Raw genomic sequence first — 22,494 nt, forward strand, 5'->3', positions numbered from 1 at the left:
GGCATTAAAAGCTACACTCAGGCCTGAAGGCCACACCTAAGACTCGTCCTTTTAACCAATAAGGCTAATTCCAGGCTTAGAGGGCTTCACCCCTATCCCCTCCCCTTGCCCCTCCCCCCAATTAAAACTCCACAGTCCAAACTCAGTGTATCTGTACACTGAGTGGGGCGGCGGTGGGAGGGATGGAGGAAGGAGGGGCCTTAGCAGACACTGGGATCCCTGAAGGTCATCCTGGTTCCATACAGCCATCTCAAGAGAAATTCCAGAACCTTGTACGCAGGAAGCCAGAAGAGAAGAAGGGACTAATCTTGGGTTGATTTCTCTGGGGACTATCAGGAATTGAGGTGAGGTGGGGAGCCACAGGTTGTGCTTGTTTTATCTTTTGCCTGTTTTCAACATTCCCAGTTTAAGAAGGATACCCCCTCCCTTCCCCAAAGGGCAAGCTTACCAGCGGGGCCTCCAGTGCCTGTGAGTGACCAGATGACCCACATGGAGGTGGTGAGAGTGGGAGGTGCCCACCATCCTGCTACCTTGGCCTGCCCCGCTCCCTGCTGCCCTGAAGGCCAAGCGCCCAAGGTCTGGGTGGGGACTCACCTACGTACTCATCCCTGGTAAAGGGCAGGGCCCGGTGAACTGTCCGAGTCTCCTGCTCGGCGGGTGGTGGCTCGTAGCTGTCGTCCCCAGTCTCCTCGGCCGGCAGCACATACATATCCGAGTCGGAGTGCTCATCTGGGTTTTCATAATCGCTGTCCTGCAAGTACAGATACCATGCTCAGCGCCCCACGCGTGCTTAGGAGGGATGGAGGGACGAGACAGCAAGGCTGGGAGGGGTCGGCTAAACAGGGTTAGGCAGCTGTTAGCGGCAGCCCTGGGGTTGAAGCCGGGCCTTTTGTCTCCAAAACGTATCACCTGGACTACTATCCTGGGGGAACGCATGGACCTCTAACCCCAAGGGTGGCTGAATTCTGTATGTCTGCAAAGAACAGCCAGAGATAAAATATATTATAAGAAGACAGAAAAAGGACCCAATAAAATAGAATAACCAAATAGGTTTTATTAATCATGAAGGTTGATGGTTGAGGAAAATGTAAGTGTAATAGAGAGGGTAAGGAGAAGCTCAGGAATACAGACACCTTTGAGGAGATAAGGTTTGTTTGTTTTAAACAGAGCTGGACAGTTGCAGGGACAAGGGCTTCAAATTGACTCAGAGTCCATTCTCTTTCTTTTTGTTTGTTTTTTTTATATAAATTTTATTTAAGTCCATATTGAAAATACGTTGAGTCAGTCTAAAGTTCCAACAGTTCACAAGGAGGGAAGTCTTCCCAGCCGCTCAGTTCCTCTCCCTAGAGGCAAACAGAGTGACTAGCTTCTTGTGTGTTTTGTTCAGAGATAGTTTATATGTGTAGCACATATACGTATATTCATATGGAGGAAATACTTGATTCAGGACTTAAGAGGTCCTCTGACCTCTGTGCCCACTGCCCCCTCACACTGCCTGACATGATGCTTGATCCATACATGATTTTCTGATGAATCTATGATGTACCTGCCTTTTGGCCTGTCTCCTTTCCATGGCAATTGTGTAACATTGAGGCAGGTATAGTGTTTCCTTCATTGCTGTATCCTCAGGGCCCATGACAAGGCCAGCACATGACAGGCACCCAGGATGTTTGGGACAAATGAAGGAATCAGTGAGTGAGCACTGTGCTTTCCTCCTCAGTCCGAAGGGAGATGCGGGAGAGGAGAGGAAGAGGGTGAAGAGTGGGATAAGGAAAGAGAAAGGAGGCGGAAAATACAGCTTTTCCCGAGGTGGCTGGAGGAGTGGGGGGAGAGAGAATAAAAGGAGGAAGGAGCCCAAAGGAGGGTGCTTGTCCTTACCCTGGCATGGGGGAGCCAGGAAGGGACAGGGAGAGGGGGGAGGTAAGAAAATTCCTGTAGGGGGGATTTTCCCAAACCCCTAGGTCAGAAATACCAGATGGGAATATGAAATTAGGCTGAATAAAGTAATGATAATAGTAATGATTATTATTATAACTAACATTTCTATGCACTGTATACCTCATTGACCCCTCATCACAATCATATGAGATAGTTTTTTTAAAAATCCTATTTTGCATTTGAGGAAACTGAGGCCCAGAGGAGTTGAGTAATTTGAGCCTGCAGTCTGTGCTCTGGAGAAGCCAAAGACTATTTCCAGGCTGGAGGCCTGGAGGTGGAGTGGAAGTGAAAGTGTGGGCCGGGGGGAGGCTTTAACAGGGCAAGACCCTGGCTTCCCAAGCCAGGGACTCTCTTCATCCAGGCCAAGGACCCAGTTAGTGCTGTTGCAGCATCCCAGGGAGACGTCAGTAAGAGCACTGAGAAGCAGTTGCTTTAATAGACATTCAGAAAGTGAAAGAACCAGTGGGCAGCCAGACACATGTGCCTGAGTGGGGGACGGTTTGGGCATCCCACTTTGTTTCAGTTTTCGTGGAGCAGGGACTGGCTTCCTAGACTTAATTACCTGGAGGCTGAGGATCAGTGTGCATCCCGGGGAGGAGTCTGGAGTCCTTGCAGCCCCTCCGGCACAGCAGTCTGACTGAGAGGACCAGGTTGGCAGAGGTGGCAGAGAAGGTAGAAAAAGAGAGATCCCATGTCAGCTGTTCCTGGAAGCCGTCCTCTGACACTGGGCTGCCTACCAGACTGTGCCCCCATGAGGACCGGACTGAGACTATATATCCAGGGCCCAGCATGGGACCTGCTGCAGGGTAGGTGCACACCCAGCATACCTGGAATGAATGAATGCACTGAGCTGCTGCCTGGGCTCTGAAGGTACTGAGGAGGAGGGGATGGATGCTCAGGAAGGGCTGAACTGGCCCTTCATTTGGAAAGTCTTTTCTGTGGGAGATGCACCACAAGCCCCTCCTACTTCAAGCACAGTAGAATGTGTTGAATGTCTTTTCATCAAGAGAATTAAAAGGGAATCTATTCAAACTTCTAAGAGTTTTAAAAAATCCCCTCCCCCCAAATTATTCTAAATTATGACAAACAAAATTCTTTTGTTAATTAATTAATTAATCCATTCATTCATTCATTCATTCAATACTTGAGGAAGTACAATACTTTGGACAGTCTAATGGGAACTTTGAAGAAGGGAATGTGTAATCAGACAAAAATCTTCTCAAATTGTCCATTCCTTCATTCGTGTAATCAATATTTATTGAGCACCTACTATGTGCCACCCATCATGCTTGACTCAGAGCACAGTCCCTGGCCTCAGAGTGCTTGTATGCTAGCATGGGAGACCAACAGCAAACAAATAGTGAATAATAAATAAGTAAATCATCAAACAGATAAAATAGATATGCTTGGTCATAGATGCACTGAGGGAATGATCGGGTTCCTGAGACAGAGAGCAAAGGGAAGAGGGATTCTGTCTTGGAGAGGGGTGCTGGAAAGGCCTTCCTGGTGAGAAGCAGACACTTAAGCCAAGCCTGAAGTACAAGAAGGAGCCGACCAAGTGAAGAAGGATGGGGATACTCTGGTTTCTCCTTTCTTCCCCTCTTCCTTCACCTACTCAAGGACCATGAGTCTGAAATCGCTGAGTTAGGCAGGACCTCGACCTGCTGTAGGGACTGAGGGCAGGCCTGTGTGCCTGGGCTGGGATGAGCAACCCCTGCTGAGGGGGTGCAGGGAAGGCTAGACAGGGCTGCAGGGGTCGGATTTCATTAGGTCTGGAGGCTTTAGCAACAAGCCTGGATTTCATTCTATGCACCAAGGGAATCCAATAAGGTAAAAATTGTGAGTGAATGTTCAATCAATCCTTACTATAGCTGGTCCCTTCATTTTGGTTGTTTAACTCTGGGGACACAAGTCATTCCCTCCTCTTCAGGCTGATTTTATTTTGTGTTTGCTAGGTCCCCACCTTGTCTTCTTCCAGCCAGCGAGCTCAGTTTTCTCGGTTGCCTGGGGGATGTTGGTCCAGTGTCTTAACTTTGCTTCCGCTGTGGCCGTGTGTGTGTGTGTGTGTGTGTGTGTGTGTGTGTGTGCCTCCAGCAGGGGGCGCAGCTGCAGTGCTTCTGAGGCATCAGTGCTGCTGGGCCCTGGGAGGCTCTCCATGCCTAAGTGACCCACAGTGAGGCCACCTCACTCCTTCTTTACAAAAATCTTTTCTCTGCAGTTGGAGCGGGAGGAACTTCCGTCTCCTGATACTCTGAATAAACTCCAGGTGATGTACACAGTGCGGAGCTGGGCTCAGGCTCAATTCTGGGCACTGGACAGGAGTCCTGGGTTCTCATTCTACTGGGACACTGAGTAATTGAGAGACGGTCGGCAAGTCATTTTCAGGCTCTTGGCCTCAGTTTCCTTATGGGGTATGTGGTTGTGTGGAGGCCCTCTTGGATCCCTTCCAGATATAAAGCTCACAGACCGGAGCAGCCTAACATTCTGCATGAATCTGATATGTGAGGAATAATCATTGTACAGAAAAGTTTTTAGGATGTCTTGTCTCTATAAGATTCAGCCCCAAAGAAAAGTGGCCCCTGGGGCCCTGTGGGTTGCAGAGCCATCTTGAAGGAGTTCACAATTAATTCTGACACACCACTCCAATGGCATCATGGTCAGGGAGAGCCCTCTCCATCTGTGGCCCCCAGAGTCTGTTCATATCCTCTTGGTCACAGCAAGCCCCTTGAGTTTTAAAAGTCTGCTTCTGAGATCTGAGAACCTGGGTTTGAATTTTGGAATTGCAATTACTTAAACTCTCCATGTCTTGGTTTCTTCACCTGTAAAATGGGCAGGGCTGATGTCCAAACCGTTTAACAGGTAATCCAGCCCAGGTACTGACCATGACCTTAAGGAGTATCCTGGAGACTCCCCGATGGGCCAAGCATTCACTCTTTAGTTTGTTTAGGGCTCCTGGCAGGAACCAAGCAGTAATGGGGCACTGTGGAATTCAGGGCAGAGGCATTTCCCAACTGATTTGGAAATACTCAAGCATTTTAACATCTGTTTTGGCTGTGCTGGTGAGTACTCTGAATACCAGCAGAAAATGGGGATAAGAATGCCTACTCATAGGGCTGTCATGAGGATTACATGAGGGAATAAGTATGAAGCTCCTAGCCTGGCACATGGTGGTGCTAGCTCAAGTCAGCCGCTGTGAGGTTATTGCTGCCCTGCCTATGGGTGGCCCTTCTAGCCCAGCCATCTCCCCTCCATGATGGGCAGCTGACCACCAGCGTGTCATTCAGAAACAAGTCTTTAAAAAGGCCTCCCAGGGGCCCTGGTTGGAATGATACCCTTCTAGTCCCAGGAACAAATACTTACAAAGTCATCTGACCACTGCTCCTCTTCGTCAGCTGGCCTCTCTGAAATGGCATGTGGGAAGCAGAATGCACAAACATAAATCTCAGCTGGCCAGCTCCACCCTGTCCACAAGCACCCCGAACCTGCCTTCTCTGCCCTTGAGCCACCTGCTGCTATCTACGAGGCCTTGAATGGTTATTACAGTCACCTCATGTTCATTCCTTTCAAATCCTTTTCTAGTTTGTTTTTTTAAAGTCAGTTCTCAACAAAAACCACATTCAAAGAAAGATAGACAAGATGAAAAGGCAGAGGGCTATGTACCAGATGAAGGAAAAAGATAAAACCCCAGAAAAACAGCTAAATGAAATGGAGATAGGAAATTTTCCAGAAAAAGAATTCAGACTAATGATAGTGAAGATGATCCAGGACCTCGGAAAAAGAATGGAGGCAAAGATCGAGAAGATGCAAAAAATGTTTAACAAAGATCTAGAAAATTAAAGAACAAACAAACAGAGATGAACAATACAATAACTGAAATGAAAAATACACTAGAAGGAATCAATAGCAGAATAACTGAAGCAGAAGGACGGATAAGTGACCTGGAAGACAGAATGGTGGAATTCACTGCTGCGGAACAGAATAAAGAAAAAAGAATGGAAAGAAATGAAGACAGCCTAAGAGACCTCTGGGACAACATTAAACTCAACAACATTCGCATTATAGGGGTCGCAGAAGGAGAAAAGAGAGAAAGGACCTGAGAAAACATTTGAAGAGCTTATAGTTGAAAACTTCCCTAACATAGGAAAGGAAATAGCCACCCAAGTCCAGGAAGTGCAGAGAGTCCCATACAGAATAAACCCAAGCAGAAACACTCTGAGACACATAGTAATCAAATTGGCAAAAATTAAAGACAAAGAAAAATTATTGAAAGCAACAGGGGAAAAATGACAAATAACATAAACTCCCATAAGGTTAACAGCTGATTTCTCAGCAGAAACTCTACAAGCCAGAAGGGAGTGGCATGATATACTTAAAGTGATGAAAGGGAAGAACCTACAACCAAGATTACTCTACCCAGCAAGAATCTCATTCAGACTCGACAGAGAAATCAAAAGCTTTACAGACAAGCAAAAGCTAAGAGATTTAAGCACCACCAAACCAGCTCTACAACAAATGCTAAAGGAACTTCTCTAAGTGGGAAACACAAGAGAAGAAAAAGACATACAAAAACAAACCCCCCAAAATTAAGAAAATGGTAATAGGAACATACCTATTGATAATTACCTTAAACGTGAATGGATTAAATGCTCCAACCAAAAGACTCAGGCTTGCTGAATGGATACAAAAACAAGACCCATATATATGCTGTCTACAAGAGACCCACTTCAGACCTAGGGATGCATACAGACTGAAAGAGAAGGGATGGAAAAAGATATTCCATGAAAACGGAAAACAAAAGAAAGCTGGAGTAGCAATACTCATATCAGATAAAATAGACTTTAAAATAAAGAATGTTATAAGAGAAAAGGAAGGACACTATGCAATGATCAAGGGATCAATCCAAGAAGAAGATATAACAATTATAAATATATATACACCGAACACAGGAGCACCTCAATACATAAGGCAACTACCAACAGCTCTAAAAGAGGAAAGCGACGGTAACACAATAATAATGGGGGACTTTAACACCTCACTTACACCAATGGACAGATCATCCAAAATGAAAATAAATAAGGAAACAGAAGATTTAAATGACACAATAGACCGGATAGATTTAATTGATATTTATAGGACATTCCATCAAAAAGCAGCAGATTACACTTTCTACTCAAGTGCGCATGGAACATTCTCCAGGATAGATCACATTTTGGGTCACAAATCAAGCCTCAGTAAATTTTTAAAAATCGAAATCATATCAAGCATCTTTTCTGACCACAACGTTATGAGATTAGAAATCAATTACAGGGAAAAAACATAAAAAACACAAACACATGGAGGCTAAACAATACATTACTAAATAACAAAGAGATCACTGAAGAATTCAAGGAGGAAGTCAAAAAATACCTAGAGACAAATGACAATGAAAACACAATGATCCAAAACCTATGGGATGCAGCAAAAACAATTCTAAGAGGGAAGTTTATAGCTATACAAGCTTACCTCAAGAAACAAGAAAAATCTCAAATAAACAATCTAACCTTACACCTAAAGGAACTAGAGAAAGAAGAACAAACAAAAACCCAAAGTTAGCAGAAGGAAAGAAATCATAAAGATCAGAGCAGAAATAAATGAAATAGAAACAAAGAAAACAATAGCAAAGATCAATAAAACTAAAAGCTGGTTCTTTGAGGAGATAAACAAAATTGATAAACCATTAGCCAGACTCATCACGAAAAAGAGAGAGAGGACTCAAATCAATAAAATTAGAAATGAAAAAGGAGAAGTTACAACAGACACAGCAGAAATAAAAGCATCCTAAGAGACTACTACAAGCAACTCTATGCCAATAAAATGGACAACCTGGAAGAAATGGACAAATTCTTAGAAAGGTATAACCTTCCAAGACTGAACCAGGAAGAAGTAGAAAATATGAACAGACCAATCACAAGTAATGAAATTGAAGCTGTGATTAAATTCTTCCAACAAACAAAAGTCCAGGACCAGATGGCTTCACAGGTGAATTCTATCAAACATTTAGAGAAGAGCTAACACCCATCCTTCTCAAACTCTTCCAAAAACTTGCAGAGGAAGGAAAACTCCCTAACTCATTCTATGAGGCCACCATCACCCTGATACCAAAACCAGACAAAGATACTACAAAAAAAGAAAATTACAGACCAATATCACTGATGAATATAGATGCAAAAATCCTCAACAAAATACTAGCCAACAGAATCCAACAACACATTAAAAGGATCATACACCATGATCAAGTGGGATTTACCCCAGGGATGCAAGCGTTCTTCAATATATACAAATCAATCAAAGTGATACACCATATTAACAAATTGAAGAATAAAAACCATATGATCATCTCAATAGATGCAGAAAAAGCTCTTGACAAAATTCAACACCCATTTATGATAAAAACTCTCCAGAAAGTGGGCAGAGAGGGAACCTACTTCAACATAATAAAGGCCATATATGACAAACCCACAGCAAACATCATTCTCAATGGTGAAAAACTGAAAGCATTTCCTCTAAGATCAGGAACAAGACAAGGATGTCCACTCTCACCACTATTATTCAACATAGTTTTGGAAGTCCTAGCCATGGCAATCAGAGAAGAAAAATAAATAAATAGAATACAAATTGGAAAAGAAGAAGTAAAACTGTCACTGTTTGCAGATGACATGATACTCTACATAGAGAATCCTAAAGATGCCACCAGAAAACTGCTAGAGCTAATCAATGAATTTGGTAAAGTTGCAAATACAACTTTAATACAAAAATACAAAATTAATGCACAGAAATCTCTTGCATTCCTATACACTAATGATGAAAAATCTCAAAGAGAAATTAAGGAAACATTCCCATTTACTATTGCAACAAAAAGAATAAAATACCTAGGAATAAACCTACCCTGGGAGACAAAACACCTGTATGCAGAAAACTGTAAGACACTGATGAAAGAAATTAAAGATGATACTGACAGATGGAGAGATGTACCATGTTTTGGGACTGGAAGAATCAATATTGTGAAAATGACTATACTACCCAAAGCAATCTACAGATTCAATGCAATCCCTATCAAATTACCAATGGCACTTTTTACAGAACTAGAACAAAAAATCTTAAAATTTGTATGGAGACACAAAAGACCCCGAATAGCCAAAGCAGTGTTGAGGGAAAACAACAGAGCTGGAGGAATCAGACTCCCTGACTTCAGACTATACTACAAAGCTACAGTAATCAAGACAATATGGCAGTGGCACAAAAACAGAAATACAGATCAATGGAACAGGATAGAACTCCCAGAGATAAACCCACGTACATATGGTTGCCTTATTTTTGATAAAGGAGGCAAGAATATACCATGGAGAAAAGACAACCTCTTCAATAAATGGTGCTGGGAAAACTGGACAGCTACATGTAAAAGAATTAAATTAGAACACTCCCTAACACCATACACAAAAATAAACTCAAAATGGATTAGAGTCCTAAATGTAAGACTGGGCACTAGAAAACTCTTAGAGGAAAACATAGGAAGAACATTCTTTGACATAAATCACAGCAAGATCATTTTTGATCCACCTCCTAGAGAAATGGAAATAAAAACAAAAATAAAAAAATGGGACCTAATGAAACTTAAAAGCTTTTGCACAGCAAAGGAAACCATAAACAAGATGAAAAGACAACCCTCAGAATGGGAGAAAATATTTGGGAATGAATCAACAGATAAACGATTAGTCTCCAAAATATATAAACAGCTCATGCAGCTCAATATTAAAAAAACAAACAACCCAATCCAAAAATGGGAAGAGACCTAAATAGACAATTCTCCAAAGAAGACATACAGGTGGCCAAGAAACACGTGAAAAGCTGCTCAACATCACTAACTATTAGAGAAATGAAAATCAAAACTACAATGAGGTATCACTTCACACCAGTTAGAATGGGCATCATCAGAAAATCTACAAACAACAAATGTTGGAGAGGGTGTGGAGAAAAGGAAACCCTCTTTCACTGTTGGTGGGAATGTAAATTGATACAACCACTATGGAGAACAGTATGGAGTTTCCTTAAAGAACTAAAAATAGAATTACCATATGACCCAGAAATCCCACTGCTGGGCATATACCCAGAGACAACCATAATTCAAAAAGACACATGCACCCCAATGTTCACTGCAGCACTATTAACAATAGCCAGGTCATGGAAGCAACCTAAATGCCCATTGACAGGCAAATGGATAAAGAAGACGTGGTACTTATATACAATGGAATATTACTCAGCCATGAACGACGTTGGGTCATTTGTTGAGACATGGATGGGTCTAGAGACTGTCATACAGAGTGAAGTAAGTCAGAAAGAGAAAAACAAGTATCGTTTATTAACGCATATATGTGGAACCTAGAAAATGGTACAGATGAACCAGTTTGCAGAGCAGAAATTGAGACACAGATGTAGAGAACAAACGTCTGGACACCAAGGGGGGAAAGCGGAGCGGGTGGGGGTGGGGGGTGTGATGAATTGGGTGATTAGGATTGACATGTATACACTGATGTGTGTAAAATGGTTGACTAATAAGAAAAAAAATTTGAAAAAAAGAAAATAATGTCAGTTCTCAACGTGTTAAGAAAAGTCTCACTGGGGCAGAGAAATGGTGCATCTGACCCTTATATGTCTTTGTCAAGGGACATTTTTGGGACCTGAGAGTAGCAATCCATACTGTGCTGCTTCCAAGGATTTCTTTGAGTCAATATGTGGATGGTGTAATAGGAAGAGCACTGAACACGGAGTCAGATAGACCTAAATTCTCATCCAGGATCTGTTTCTAACTAGTTGGAGAGTAGGCAAGAATATCTAACATCTCTGGGCCTCAATTTTCCAGATCTATAAAATAAAATTCCAGATCTCTAAAAGGGAGTAACTTTTATGATTCTCTCTGGCTCAAATGTTGACTTTCTTATAAAAAAATTTTTTTCTGGTGCTTTGCTACATGCCAGGCAATATTATCAGAGCTTTTTACTCACTTAGCTCTCTCAAAAATCTTATGAGGAAACTGAGGACTAGAAAAAATAAATCATTTGCCAAAGGTCATATAGTAAATGGTAAAACCAAGGGTTGAGCCCTGGAGGTTGATTGACTTCCAAGTGCATGCTCTGAACCCCAGCACCATGCTGCCTCATTGTCCTTGGGCTCCAGGGTGCAGGCAACGTCTTAGGCTCCACAGGGTATATAAAAATGGATGTGACAGGTCTTAAGTAGCTTATGATCTTGAAGAATAAAATAGGTCTGGATTATGACAGTCAAGGAGACTATTCGACCCCTTTCCCTCCAAAACATGTGTAGAGTATGAGAAGCTTAGCATCAATCCCATCACATAAACTGACCTTAGAAGCTAAATACAATTCACTCAGCGAGACACAGGTTCAGATGGCAGAGTGGCTCTGATGACTGCACCATAGAGCATTCCATCTACCCTCCCACCCCACTGAGCAGCCACGGCTAGAAGGCCTGGTGGATGGTCCCTGAATCCCCCAGAACCTCAGTGGAAACTTTTCTTGCCATTTCCATCCCCTGCCACAGCAGATCACTGACTCCAGATCCAGGGGGAGTCCACAGAGGCACAAGGAAAAGAATTATGGAGCTGAAGTGGGGGCCAGAAGGAAGTCTTTGGATCAGGGTGGCCAGATTTTAAGCAATGGCATCAACAGCACCCTCTCTAGGGAAAAACATGATGATAGGCTCTAAGAAGGAGCTTCATTCTACAAGTCAAACGTGAGTCAAACTTTGACATTAACAGAAAATAATTCTTATGAAATTATTCTCTGGGTTGACTTATACCAAATTATAGTGTATTCTGATCATTAGGTTTGCCAAGAAACTCTAGAAGAATAGGTGAATAAGTCCTCTTCCCAATATGCCACTACTGGAACAGTGGGGGAATAAATTTCTAATACCTTAAGTTTGGGGATAACTGAAGGTCAAAACATAAGGCAGCAAGATGTTTTTGTTTCAATCATTTACAATAGAAACCTTTATAAAATGCTTTTATAAGACACACTTCCCTGCCTTGGTTCACTCCTTTTCTCAGTCAGGCAGGGTCTACTTTCTGATTCGCTGCTGGTGAAAGCAGGTGCAGCCATCGTCTAACTAGTTTTCCTGTCTCCATTATCTTTCCTCTTCAATTCATCCTTCCGACCGTTTCTGATTATTTTCTTAAAATAAAGGTTGGATCATGCTGTTCCTTTCCTCAAGAATCATCAGTGCTCCCTATGGAATAAAGTCAAGCTTCTGTATCAACACATTCAAACGCCTGAACCTGCTGTCCCTCCATCGTCTCCTCTTGCAGCCGGATCTTCCTTGTTCACGTCTAGTAATACCAGACAGCTGGTTCCTCCATCCTGCACTTTTTTTTTTTTTTTTTTTTTTCTTTTTGCGGTATGCGGGCCTCTCATTGTTGTGGCCTCTCCCGTTGCGGAGCACAGGCTCCGGATGCGCAAGCCCAGCGGCCATGGCTCACGGGCCCAGCCGCTCCGCGGCATGTGGGATCTTCCTGGACCGGGGCACGAACCCGTATCCCCTGCATCGGCAGGCGGACTCTCAACCACTGCGCCACCAGGGAGGCCCCATCCTGCACTTTTGATAGTTCTCTGCTCTGCTAGTGCTGCTCCCCCAGCCCATCGTCCTTCGTCCATGGAAATCCCTGTCATCCCTCCTCCATGAGGTCTTTCCCAGCCCCTCTGGTCATAACCCATCACCTTCTTCCTCTGAGCCCTCGTAGATGCTGCTGTCCCCTTGTGGCCTGTACTTCATTCTTCCCTGTGCTATGACTAAGTTGTTTGTGTCTCTCTGTACCGAAAAGCAAGACCTACTTAATTGATCTTTGGGTCTGGATGGCATTTTGCATTTGTAGTTCTGCATTAATAAAAGCATAAACTGATAAATGTGTTGAATGGGTGACAATGAGGATAATAATAGATTCCATCACTGAATACCTCCTATGTGCTGGGTGCTAAGGGAAGTGTTATGAGTGTATTTCTTCATTTATCCTCAAAACAGTACTATGTGGTAGGTGCCATTATTATCTCTGTTTTACAATCGAGGAAACTGGGGCTAAGGCGCATGTGTCTGAGGCACATGGCTGGTGAGTATGAGGGTTGGATTGGAGGCCAGGCTGTGTTGGCTCCTGCAGCTGAAATCTCATGTGAACCACCTGGCCTTCCACTAAGCATTCAGATAAAACCAAGGAGAAACAAGCATGGCCCAATCCAGGCATTGTGGCTCATCGAGGCAGAAAACAGAGAAAAGCATCATGTGGTCGAGGTTATTTGATGGGCCACCCACCCTCTCCCAGCCACATCCATCTTCTGGTCCCACAGGCAGCTCACCGCATCACAGTCATAAAGTCACAACCTAGCAAGCCACTGCCCAGACCGAAAAGCGTAACAATCCAAAGTATTAGGTCCAAGTAGTGGGTGGTTTTCCAGCATCTCGGGGAGCCTTCCAAAGTGTGTGGGTAGTGGTTTTAGAACCAAGCTCCCTGGGTTCAAATCCTGGCTCTGCTCTTTACCACCTGCTTGGCAATGGACCAGTGCTTTAATTGTTTAAAGCTCAGTTTCCTCGCCTGTAAAACAAGGATAAGAATAGTGCCTGCCTCATGTTTTTATGAGAGTCAAATAATGTAATACATGTGAAATGCTTTGCAAAGCCTGACACCCATTAAGTGCTGTGTTAGTGTTATTCACTGTTATCTTAATAAACCCTCAAAACGATACCAATTCTACTTCACTGTAATGGTAACCATGCAGTATGGCTACCACAAAAAGTGGATCCAAGAAAGCCTCTCATGTAGTGAATAAAATTTTCAGGAGGGTAAGTTCAGGTTGAATATAGGCCCAGTGGTATGGGATTGCAGGCCCCTGTGAAGGAGCTGAGTTGCTGGTTGGGCCTCCTTGTCAGGGAAAGTGTCTTCTGTTGTGCTGTGTACCTGGTTTGGGGGTTATCCTCTATTTACTGTGTCATGATCCCATGCTACTCATCCTCCCCTTGCCAGGCCCAGGTTTTGCGATTCCTGTGGCCCTCCCACGCCTGAGGGCATAGACCTGGCACTATGAGACATGTGAGAATGGCCAGGATGGCTCCATCTCAGCATCTGCTCCAGGCCAAGAAATGCAGGATTTTGAGCTTGGGCCCTGGGGTTGGACTGTCTTGCTCAAAATCCTGATTCTGTTATTTTCTAGCAGTGTGACCTTAGGCAACCTGTTAACCTCTGGGCCCCAGTTTTCTCATCACTAAAATGGACATTATTTTTAGCACCTGTATCATAGGATTCTGAGAGAATGAAAATGAAATAGCACATGGAAAGTACTTAGAAGAGTACCTTACATAGAGTAAGGGCCCAGTGAATGATGGTTATTACTATTAACTTACTTTCTCTGTAATTCTCACAGTAACCTGTAGGATAGACATTCTTATCTCCAGGTAAGGAATCTGAGGCTCGGGGAAGTTACAAAACTTTTCTAGGTTCAGTGCTTAGGGGGCAAAGGCAGGATTCCGACCCAGGCCTAAAGGACCTCAAAGGCCAAGATCTTCTCACCAAGCCAGCCTCTACAATGGAAATAAAAGACCTAGAGTCTAGAGAAACAATCACGTATCAGAGTGAGGATGATCCAGGGTGGTATAAAATTTCCTGGTGAATGTCCCAGGACCTGATCATAATGCCAGGTGCTGGGAGAGTTTAGAGAAGGGTGCACTGAGTGAGGGCTGAGAGGTTACACAAGGCTGTGTGCCTAAGGAGGGACTGAACTGGGCCTTAAAGGACGAGTGGGGCTTGGGCAGGAGCATGACGATGAAGGAGGGTGTCCCCCTTCCACCCCCAACACAGGGGTTTTTGTATCAGTCCCAGAAGCACGGCTTAGCCAGTGGAGGAAAGGGGCATCCGTAAGGCACAGGTGCGCACAGAATGGCCGAGCTGCACTGGAGAGTCACAGGGAACTATGCCGACAGGTAAACAAAGCTCAATTTGTTGCCAGCCAAGGGGATGCTCCAGCCTCAGTGGGCACTGCATGTTCTGGTGACAAGCTGGAGACGGGGGCGCTGACGAGCCTCGTGTCTGAGTAACACAGGTGTGAAGAGACAGAGGTGGAACCAGACTGGGGGTCTTGGGAATGGGTAGGGATGGCTGGAAGGACAATAAAGGACTCTGTGTTGAGAGCTTGAGGGAAAGGGTGAAGGAGAGGGTGTGAATTCAGTCCTGGTTGGGGGTCATCAGGAGCACCAGAGACCCTGGGCGGACCTGGTGGCCTCCCAGCCATGGGCATTGAGAGGTGCACTCCACAGCTGCATGCAAACACACAGCCACGCTATGGCCCTGATTCCACTCCAGAAGCAGTGCTCTCGGCCACTGGGCCCTGGGCATTTCCCCTCTTTGTGAGCTGGTGGTGGAATGCAGGAAACCAGTGGGAAGACTTGCGGCAGGATGCAGGAAGCAGAGAAGGAAGGAGCGTAGTGTAGCTGTGCTGGTGGGACAGACACAGGGAAGGAACAGAAAGCAGAACCACAGAGGCTGCAGGGGAGTCTGTGAGCTGACAGTCCCACTGGATACACCCGAGAGGAGAAAGAGATGTGACTTAGCGTGGGGAGCTGAGGCCAAAGCCAGATCCAGGCTGGCTAGAGAGGTGATTTGCATCTAAATATTTAACGTCTTAGAAATTCCGTCTGTCTGTATGTTCATTCATCCTTCACAGGGCCCTGCTGATGAGTGTGGGTGTGCAGAAATGGGGGACACAGTACTGGTTTAGTCATCAGCTGGCTGTGTGACCTGGGGCAGTCACCGTACCTCTCTGGTCTCCAGTTATCCCTAACGTGAGAAGCTTGAATTGGGTGATCCTTCAGGACTTTCTAGGTTTTAAAATACCTTTGAGTCCAAGTTTCACTCTTCTAGTCTTAGTTCCGTGAGGCAGCACTGATGTTAAATACAGCTCTCCCTGTGCTCAGCTTTGCTGGTACCACCAGTTAGAGGGTAACCAGGGAGACAAAAAATCAAATGAATGCTGGCTTCACTAAGGACACCAGGACAGGGGCAAAAGCAGGTTATATTTCTCTCTTTTGTAGACAGAGGGTTCTTATGCATAGTCTGCGCTTCTGTGGTGGGCATTTACCCAGCAATCCCTGTCTAAGTATATTTCTTTGCCCTGAGGTCTCCCCGCTTTATCATTGATCCGATCTCTTCCCCAAACGTTATCAGTGGTGGGAGGAGAAGGTGGACATCCTGGGGACATGACAGCCCCTGGCTGTCAGGGCCCTAGGGTACAAGGAGACAGGCCTTGTTCAGTTCTGACCTCTCAGGGGCTTGCAGAGTGACCAGTGGGGCTTCTGCAGTGACCCCAGAAGACTCTGGGGCCACCACGACTGATCTCCCCTCCCCACCCTCCCTCTCCAGCCAGACCTTAGACTCAAAGATAGAGGAGGCTGTTCAACTCTGAAAGTTCAACAAGCAGGTGTTAATGTCAGAGGCTCTGGGGCTCTCAGAATAGTAATTAAGAAATGCCCCAGAAAAGTGTAACCATCCCAGCTTGGGTCAAAGGGAGGAAAAATGGAAGCCTGGGGTGGGTCTTCTTTTTAGTGGCTGCAGTAACCTTGGACAGGTTACTTAATGTTCCGGAAACACATTTTCCTCATTTGTGAAACTGAGATAGTCATTTCTACATAATGTGCTAATGGGAGATTAAATGAGCTAATGTCTGTAAAGAGCTTAGCATAATGCCCAGGACAGAGTAAACACCCAATATGTTTTGGATATCTTCCCTTCCCACAACAAAGCCAGCTGCGCAGAGTAATACAGTTTGCTCAGTGGACCGTGAGCTGCCTGAGAGCAATGTTCCCTCCTCAGAGACCAAGTAGGGTTGTGAGGTCTGAAGTGAAAGCAACAGGCTGCACCCTGGCCTGACCTGCATCTGTAGGAGGTCCAGGCCTCCATTCTTTGTATAATTCAAGCTTTGTCCTTACACACTCCACTAGGACTGTGGTTACTCTTTTGCTGACCTCTGGGGGGCGCTGGCCCTTTCTATCCTCTGCTCTCTGAAGGTCAGCATCACCAAGGTCAACACACTCTCCAGCTTGGCTTAAAGGGTTTGGGAAGACATTTGCTTCCGGAACTGGAAAGAGGACATAATTCCAGCATCCAGCTGAAACAGGTGGGACTGTTTCAGAAGCCTTGGGTGGATCAAATCTGCACAGACCTCCAGGGAGCACTTGATAGGCTTCCTGGGCTCAGGAGGTCTGGTGGGCTAAGGTCTCCAAGCACTGGGGCCTCCAAGATCCTTGAAGATGCTATAGGTTCAGGAGGAACTGTCAGGGTTGGTTTCTGAGGCCCCAGGCTTGCAGCTGCGCAGGGACCCTAAGGCTCAGGTAAAGTAGCTGGAAATGCTCCTGGGACATGAGTTGGTGGGGGAGCGGGGAGTGGCAAAGGGGGTACTAACTGCAGGTGATGATGGTGGTTTTGCCAAAAGGACCTTTCCCAGGGATTGAGTGTAAGAGCAGGGAGATTAAGCAAGGCCGTATTGGTCTGGTGAAACAATAGGATGAATTTTAGAGATTCTGGAACTTCAACAAATTTGTCTTTCAGTTCAAGGACAGAGTTGGTGGTTTATAGCAGAGTTTCTCAAACTTAAGATACATTCAAATCCTCTGGAGTTCTTCTTAAAATGCAAATTCTGATCCAGTAGTTCTAGGGTGGAGCAGAGATTTTGCATTTCTAGCAAGTTCCCAGGTGATGCTGTTGCTGCCAGGCTAGGAATTACACTTTGAGTAGCAAAGACTTAGAAGACCTGACTGGGCCAGGTTTCTGTGTTCCAAGAGAGATTAAGTACAAATGTACTGATATCAAGACTATTTGGGGGGTTTCAGGGAAGAGAGCAGGTGTCTGAGGTCAAGAAAGGGAACTTCTGAGCATCAAGGAGATTGGAAGAGGCAAAGTTCTAAAGCCAGGGAAGGTTAGGAGAGACTTGCTTCATCACTGGGCCCTGGCTCCCAGGACTTGTGTTTCTGCCAGAGTGTTGAGTATTTGCTTTGGCGGCAACCTAACAGATCTTCTGGTTCAGCCCTGCATGATCTAGAAAAAGAGAAAGGAGTGAGTTGTCCAAAGTTACACAGCCATTTAGTGGCTAGGCATTGAAGGACCTTGTACGCAGGCTCAGTAGTTTGCAGTTCTTCTTGTTGATGATGTAGAGCCGTGAAAATATTTAAGCAAGGGTATTTCAGAACAATTCCCTGGTGGAGGTTGAGAGGACCCCGTGGAATTAGGAATTCAGGAGACTACTTAGAGGTTTTTGTTCTAGGACAAGCAAGAGATGACCAGGGTCTGAGCTGTAGCCATGTAAAGAGAGAGGGGCAAAAATATTTGAGGGACACTTAAAAGAGAGAATTAATAAGTTTTAGAGATTAATTTTTTTGTAGAGGTGGAAGGAAGAGGAGGAATCAAGGGTGATCTCCAGTGTGTGTGGGTTAGGCAAAAGGGAGAATAAATCATGAATGCTCCCTGTCTTCTGCCCAAGTAAAAAGTAGAGGAAAAGAAGGGGCCTGGGTGAGAGGATGAGCAAGGAGACAGTTGAGTATGAGGAGGCCATCAGGAGACATCCATCCTGAAGTCAGATAGATCGAATTGCCTCTGACCTCCTAATGTTTGTGTCCAGCATCTCCAGTGCTGCTGGGTCATCTACAAAGTGACAAATGTTCCTCCTAATTCCCCAGGATTCAAGTTGAATGTCACCATCTCAGAGAGACCTTCCCTGACTGCTTAAGTTGTTCCCTTACCCCATACTGATTCCCTATCACTGCATCTGCCATGTTCCTTCACAGCAGTTACCATGTTTGGTAATTTGTATTTACCTGTTTATGTTCTGATTTATTACGTGACTCCCCACTAGTCATTAGGCACTTTAAGGTTGAAGACTATATTTTGTTCCTTATTATATATCTAGTACAGTGAGTGTCAAACAGGACACTCGTGTAATATTTGTTGAGTGAATCGAAAACTGGGTGGTATGGCTGAAGCACCTGGAGATGTTTATTCTAGAGAAGAAACCATTCGAAGGACCTCACTTCTTAATTCTATCCTTGAAGTTGCACAGAACAACTCTGTTTCCCCTTTTTCTAATATTTAAAAACTGCACTGTGTGGCCACCCGGAGAGACTTAGGAAGCCACAGGAAATGGATTGCATCTTCATCCCTCCAGGGTTGTCTCTCCATGACTGGACCAGACAGGCTTGGGAGGTCATCACAGGAGGTGTCCATGTGGAAAGTGGGCCTTGTGTGTGGTGCATGGTGGGGGAGGTATCTTTAAGCATTGGATTGGATGTTAGATTATATGACCTCTGGGGACCCTTTAAAACCTGAGACTCCATGATTCCATATTTTCCGATCAAACCTTTGGGTACCTAACAGGTTCAGTCTGCTTTGATTTCTTTTCTTTTTTAGAACTTGGAGGGGAAAATGTATTTGTCCTCTTTAACTTTTCTTTTTTTTTTTTGGCTGCACCGCTCGGCTTGTGGGATATTAGTTCCCCAACCAGGGATTGAACCCGGGCCCTCCGCCAGGGAATTCCCTCATTTGCTTTTGATTAAGTAGATTTTAGACAAGATTGGGTGTGTTCAGGGTGGTATGGCCATAGACAAATTAGGTAGATTTTAAAAGTCAGGACAGGGTGTTTATTCTTTAGCTCCAAATTGCAAAGGAATCCCCTAATCAACTGTCTAGGCTTGCTGACTGATTGGCAATGTGAAGTCAATAAATACTGTGTGACCTAGTGAGTTCTGGAAAGTGACCAATGGGTCAGTCAACAGACTTGGTATGCTGGTCAGCATTTCTGAATGTGGTAAGATTTCATCAGTGCCCAGGAAGAACTCAACTACCTGATTTAATGCTATCTTGATCAGTGGCAGAAAAAAAATAAAATAGGGCTTCCCTGGTGGCGCAGTGGTTGAGAGTCCCCCTGCCGATGCAGGGGACACGGGTTCGTGCCCCGGTCTGGGAAGATCCCACATGCCGCAGAGCGGCAGGGCCCGTGAGCCATGGCCGCTGAGCCTGTGCATCTGGAGCCTGTGCTCTGCAACGGGAGAGGCCACAACAGTGAGAGGCCCACGTACCGCAAAAAAATAAATAAAATAAAATAAAATAAAATAAAATAAAATAAAATAGTAATCATCCTTTAAGGTTGTGATTTGGTTTTAGCTGTTGCCCTATAGAGGAAGAGTCTTCATCAATGTCTGTAGCCTTGTGTTTTTCACTGAGGGCTGTATAGATCTGTCCATATCCAGGACATCTTTATATTTAAGCCGGTAGAAAGAGATTTTAGACTTATCCTCCCAATGCATCTGTTCTAGAAAAGGAAAGTGTGGTGGATAGTTTACTTAGCTTACTGCTGCCATAAACACTACCGATCTCAAGACTAACTCCTCTTCCCTGACGAAGTTGATCTTAGGTGGAATGGGGTTGCAGGGTGAACACTTGGAGAGCACTGAGTAAATATGTGCTATCAGTAATTTATTCCACACCCCGCCCCCCACCTCACTGACTCTCAAGTATCTATTTTAACAATTCTTTGTCTAGGAAGCCTTCCATTCCCCACTTTCTGCACATTCTCCACCTCAGATTAGATTAGGTACTGTTGCTATGTACTTCCATAGAACTTTGCGCTTCCCCATCACGCTGAATTGTAATTGCTTTTAATATCATTTATCTTCCCTTCTAGACTATAAATTCTGTGAATATGGAGATTATATCTATTTTATTTTCACAGTGTTTCTACTAAAACCTTGTATGTGCCTGGCACATGGAAGTTGCTTAGTACATATTTGATACATAGGTGAGTGGATGTATGGATGGATGGATGGATGGATGGGCGGATGGATGGACTGAAGGATTACTACCTCCCCACTACAGTCAAATGCCTAATAGATTTGGTCATTCTTAAAATTAGGATGGGCTCCTTTTGTTTTCAAATGAGTAGAACAGTGTTCACTTTTCAAGAAGTAACTGTGAATGTTAGATTCGTCTAGAGTCCAAGTATCTTAGAAATACTCTTACCTGAGGCATAGTCCCTTCGTGGAACACTTGGAGGTGCTTTGACTTTCAACCTGTAAGTAACAAATTAGACGACTGGTCAGTGAGTAGGACAACTGTTGTCAAGGTCCATGATATAAGCATGTTTAGAGATAATGGATAGATAACTAATAGAATAATAGCTTCTTTTGGACTCATCACATTGAAAGACTAAATGTACTGTAAACATAGCGAAGCCATTAGTCAACGATTTCCCACCTCTCCCCATCTCCCCAGTGTGGCTGTGACTCGTCAAAAGTGAAGTTGGGAGGTGAAAGGGCTCCGAGAGACCAGAATACATGTAAGCGCTGAGCTCAGAGGTTCAAGGAAGGTAAATGTTGATTGGTTGATAGGAAGGGAAGAGAAGATGAACTCTATTTTAACAAATAATTTAATAAACACTTTAAATAATAGTAAAACATTAGCTATAATCAACAGTTTAGCTGTAGCTTGGACTGAAATTATTTTTGTACTATTGAAAAAATGCCAAATAAGTGAGCAGTGAGTGTCTCCCTGTTGGGGATTGTGATATTTAGATTAGAAGTTGAATGTTTCAAGCACTCTCAAAACTGCTATCTTTACGCACATATAAAATGTTCTGAATATTCACAATGCTTCCACACTTATTAAAAGGAGAAAACTAAAATTACATTTCAAAAACGTATCCCAGTTTTTAGGCTTTCTACAAGTTCTGACAACACTTTCTCTTTCATTATTTGAAATGTGTAAGGTTTATAGTAAATTATTATTTTTAATAATAGTTACCCATTTTATTTAAGAATGATTTGCTTAGTGAAATTTAAAATATATATAAATAAACCTATATAAAACTCAGTAGCCTTCATATACTAAAATATCACATCTCTTTATATAAGCAGTGTATAAGGTAACCATTACATACAAAACATATTTCATTTTTGGGGAAAAAAAGCGGTACAGAAAATCATGTTTGATTACAAAAAACAAGCCTTATAAACCAGAACTGTAATGTTGCAAAAATAACAATATTTATATTTGCCTAGAAATTCCGCTTTTTGTTTCCCCAAAGGCTCTCCTCTTTGTTATTTCATTTAATTCTCAGCAAGCCAGCAGGGCGAGCTGGGAAGACATTTTCATTAGACCTATGATGAGGTCCAGAGAGAGATTGTCCAAGGTGATGAAGGGAAGAAAAACAAAAACAAAAGTGTATCTGGTGCCAGGTCTGTTCACAGAACAGTAAGATTTCAAAAAACACAAACCAACTATTACTTGTTATTGCCTTCCTTTCAAAAAAGAAAAGAAAGGGTATTTTAATACCCCCAAATGTGTGAAGGTCATCATCTCAGAATAAAGGACAGATTCAAGAGATTACCGTTGTTCACTGAACACCGACCAGGAATAAGAGGTGTGGTTTGGGCCTCACTGAGCAGCCAGCAGCTGCATGCCAACCCCCAACACTTCAAGGT

At 44.0% G+C, this 22,494-nt stretch overlaps 1 protein-coding gene across 1 annotated transcript in view; it reads right to left on the reverse strand.

Annotated features, from left to right (window-relative positions):
- BLNK (B cell linker) overlaps positions 1 to 22,494 on the reverse strand; it is an 82,787-nt gene that overhangs the window by 33,987 nt on the left and 26,306 nt on the right. The window contains exons 3-5 of the mRNA XM_082633582.1: positions 21,035 to 21,084; positions 5,299 to 5,339; positions 595 to 751 (exon numbers count right to left, since the gene is read on the reverse strand). Coding sequence (XP_082489708.1) covers positions 595 to 751; positions 5,299 to 5,339; positions 21,035 to 21,084 — 248 coding nt within the window. The remainder of the gene's footprint in view (positions 1 to 594; positions 752 to 5,298; positions 5,340 to 21,034; positions 21,085 to 22,494) is intronic.

The sequence above is a fragment of the Mesoplodon mirus genome (assembly GCF_964341445.2).
Source record: "Mesoplodon mirus genome assembly, chromosome: 2".
NCBI lineage: Eukaryota > Metazoa > Chordata > Mammalia > Artiodactyla > Ziphiidae > Mesoplodon > Mesoplodon mirus.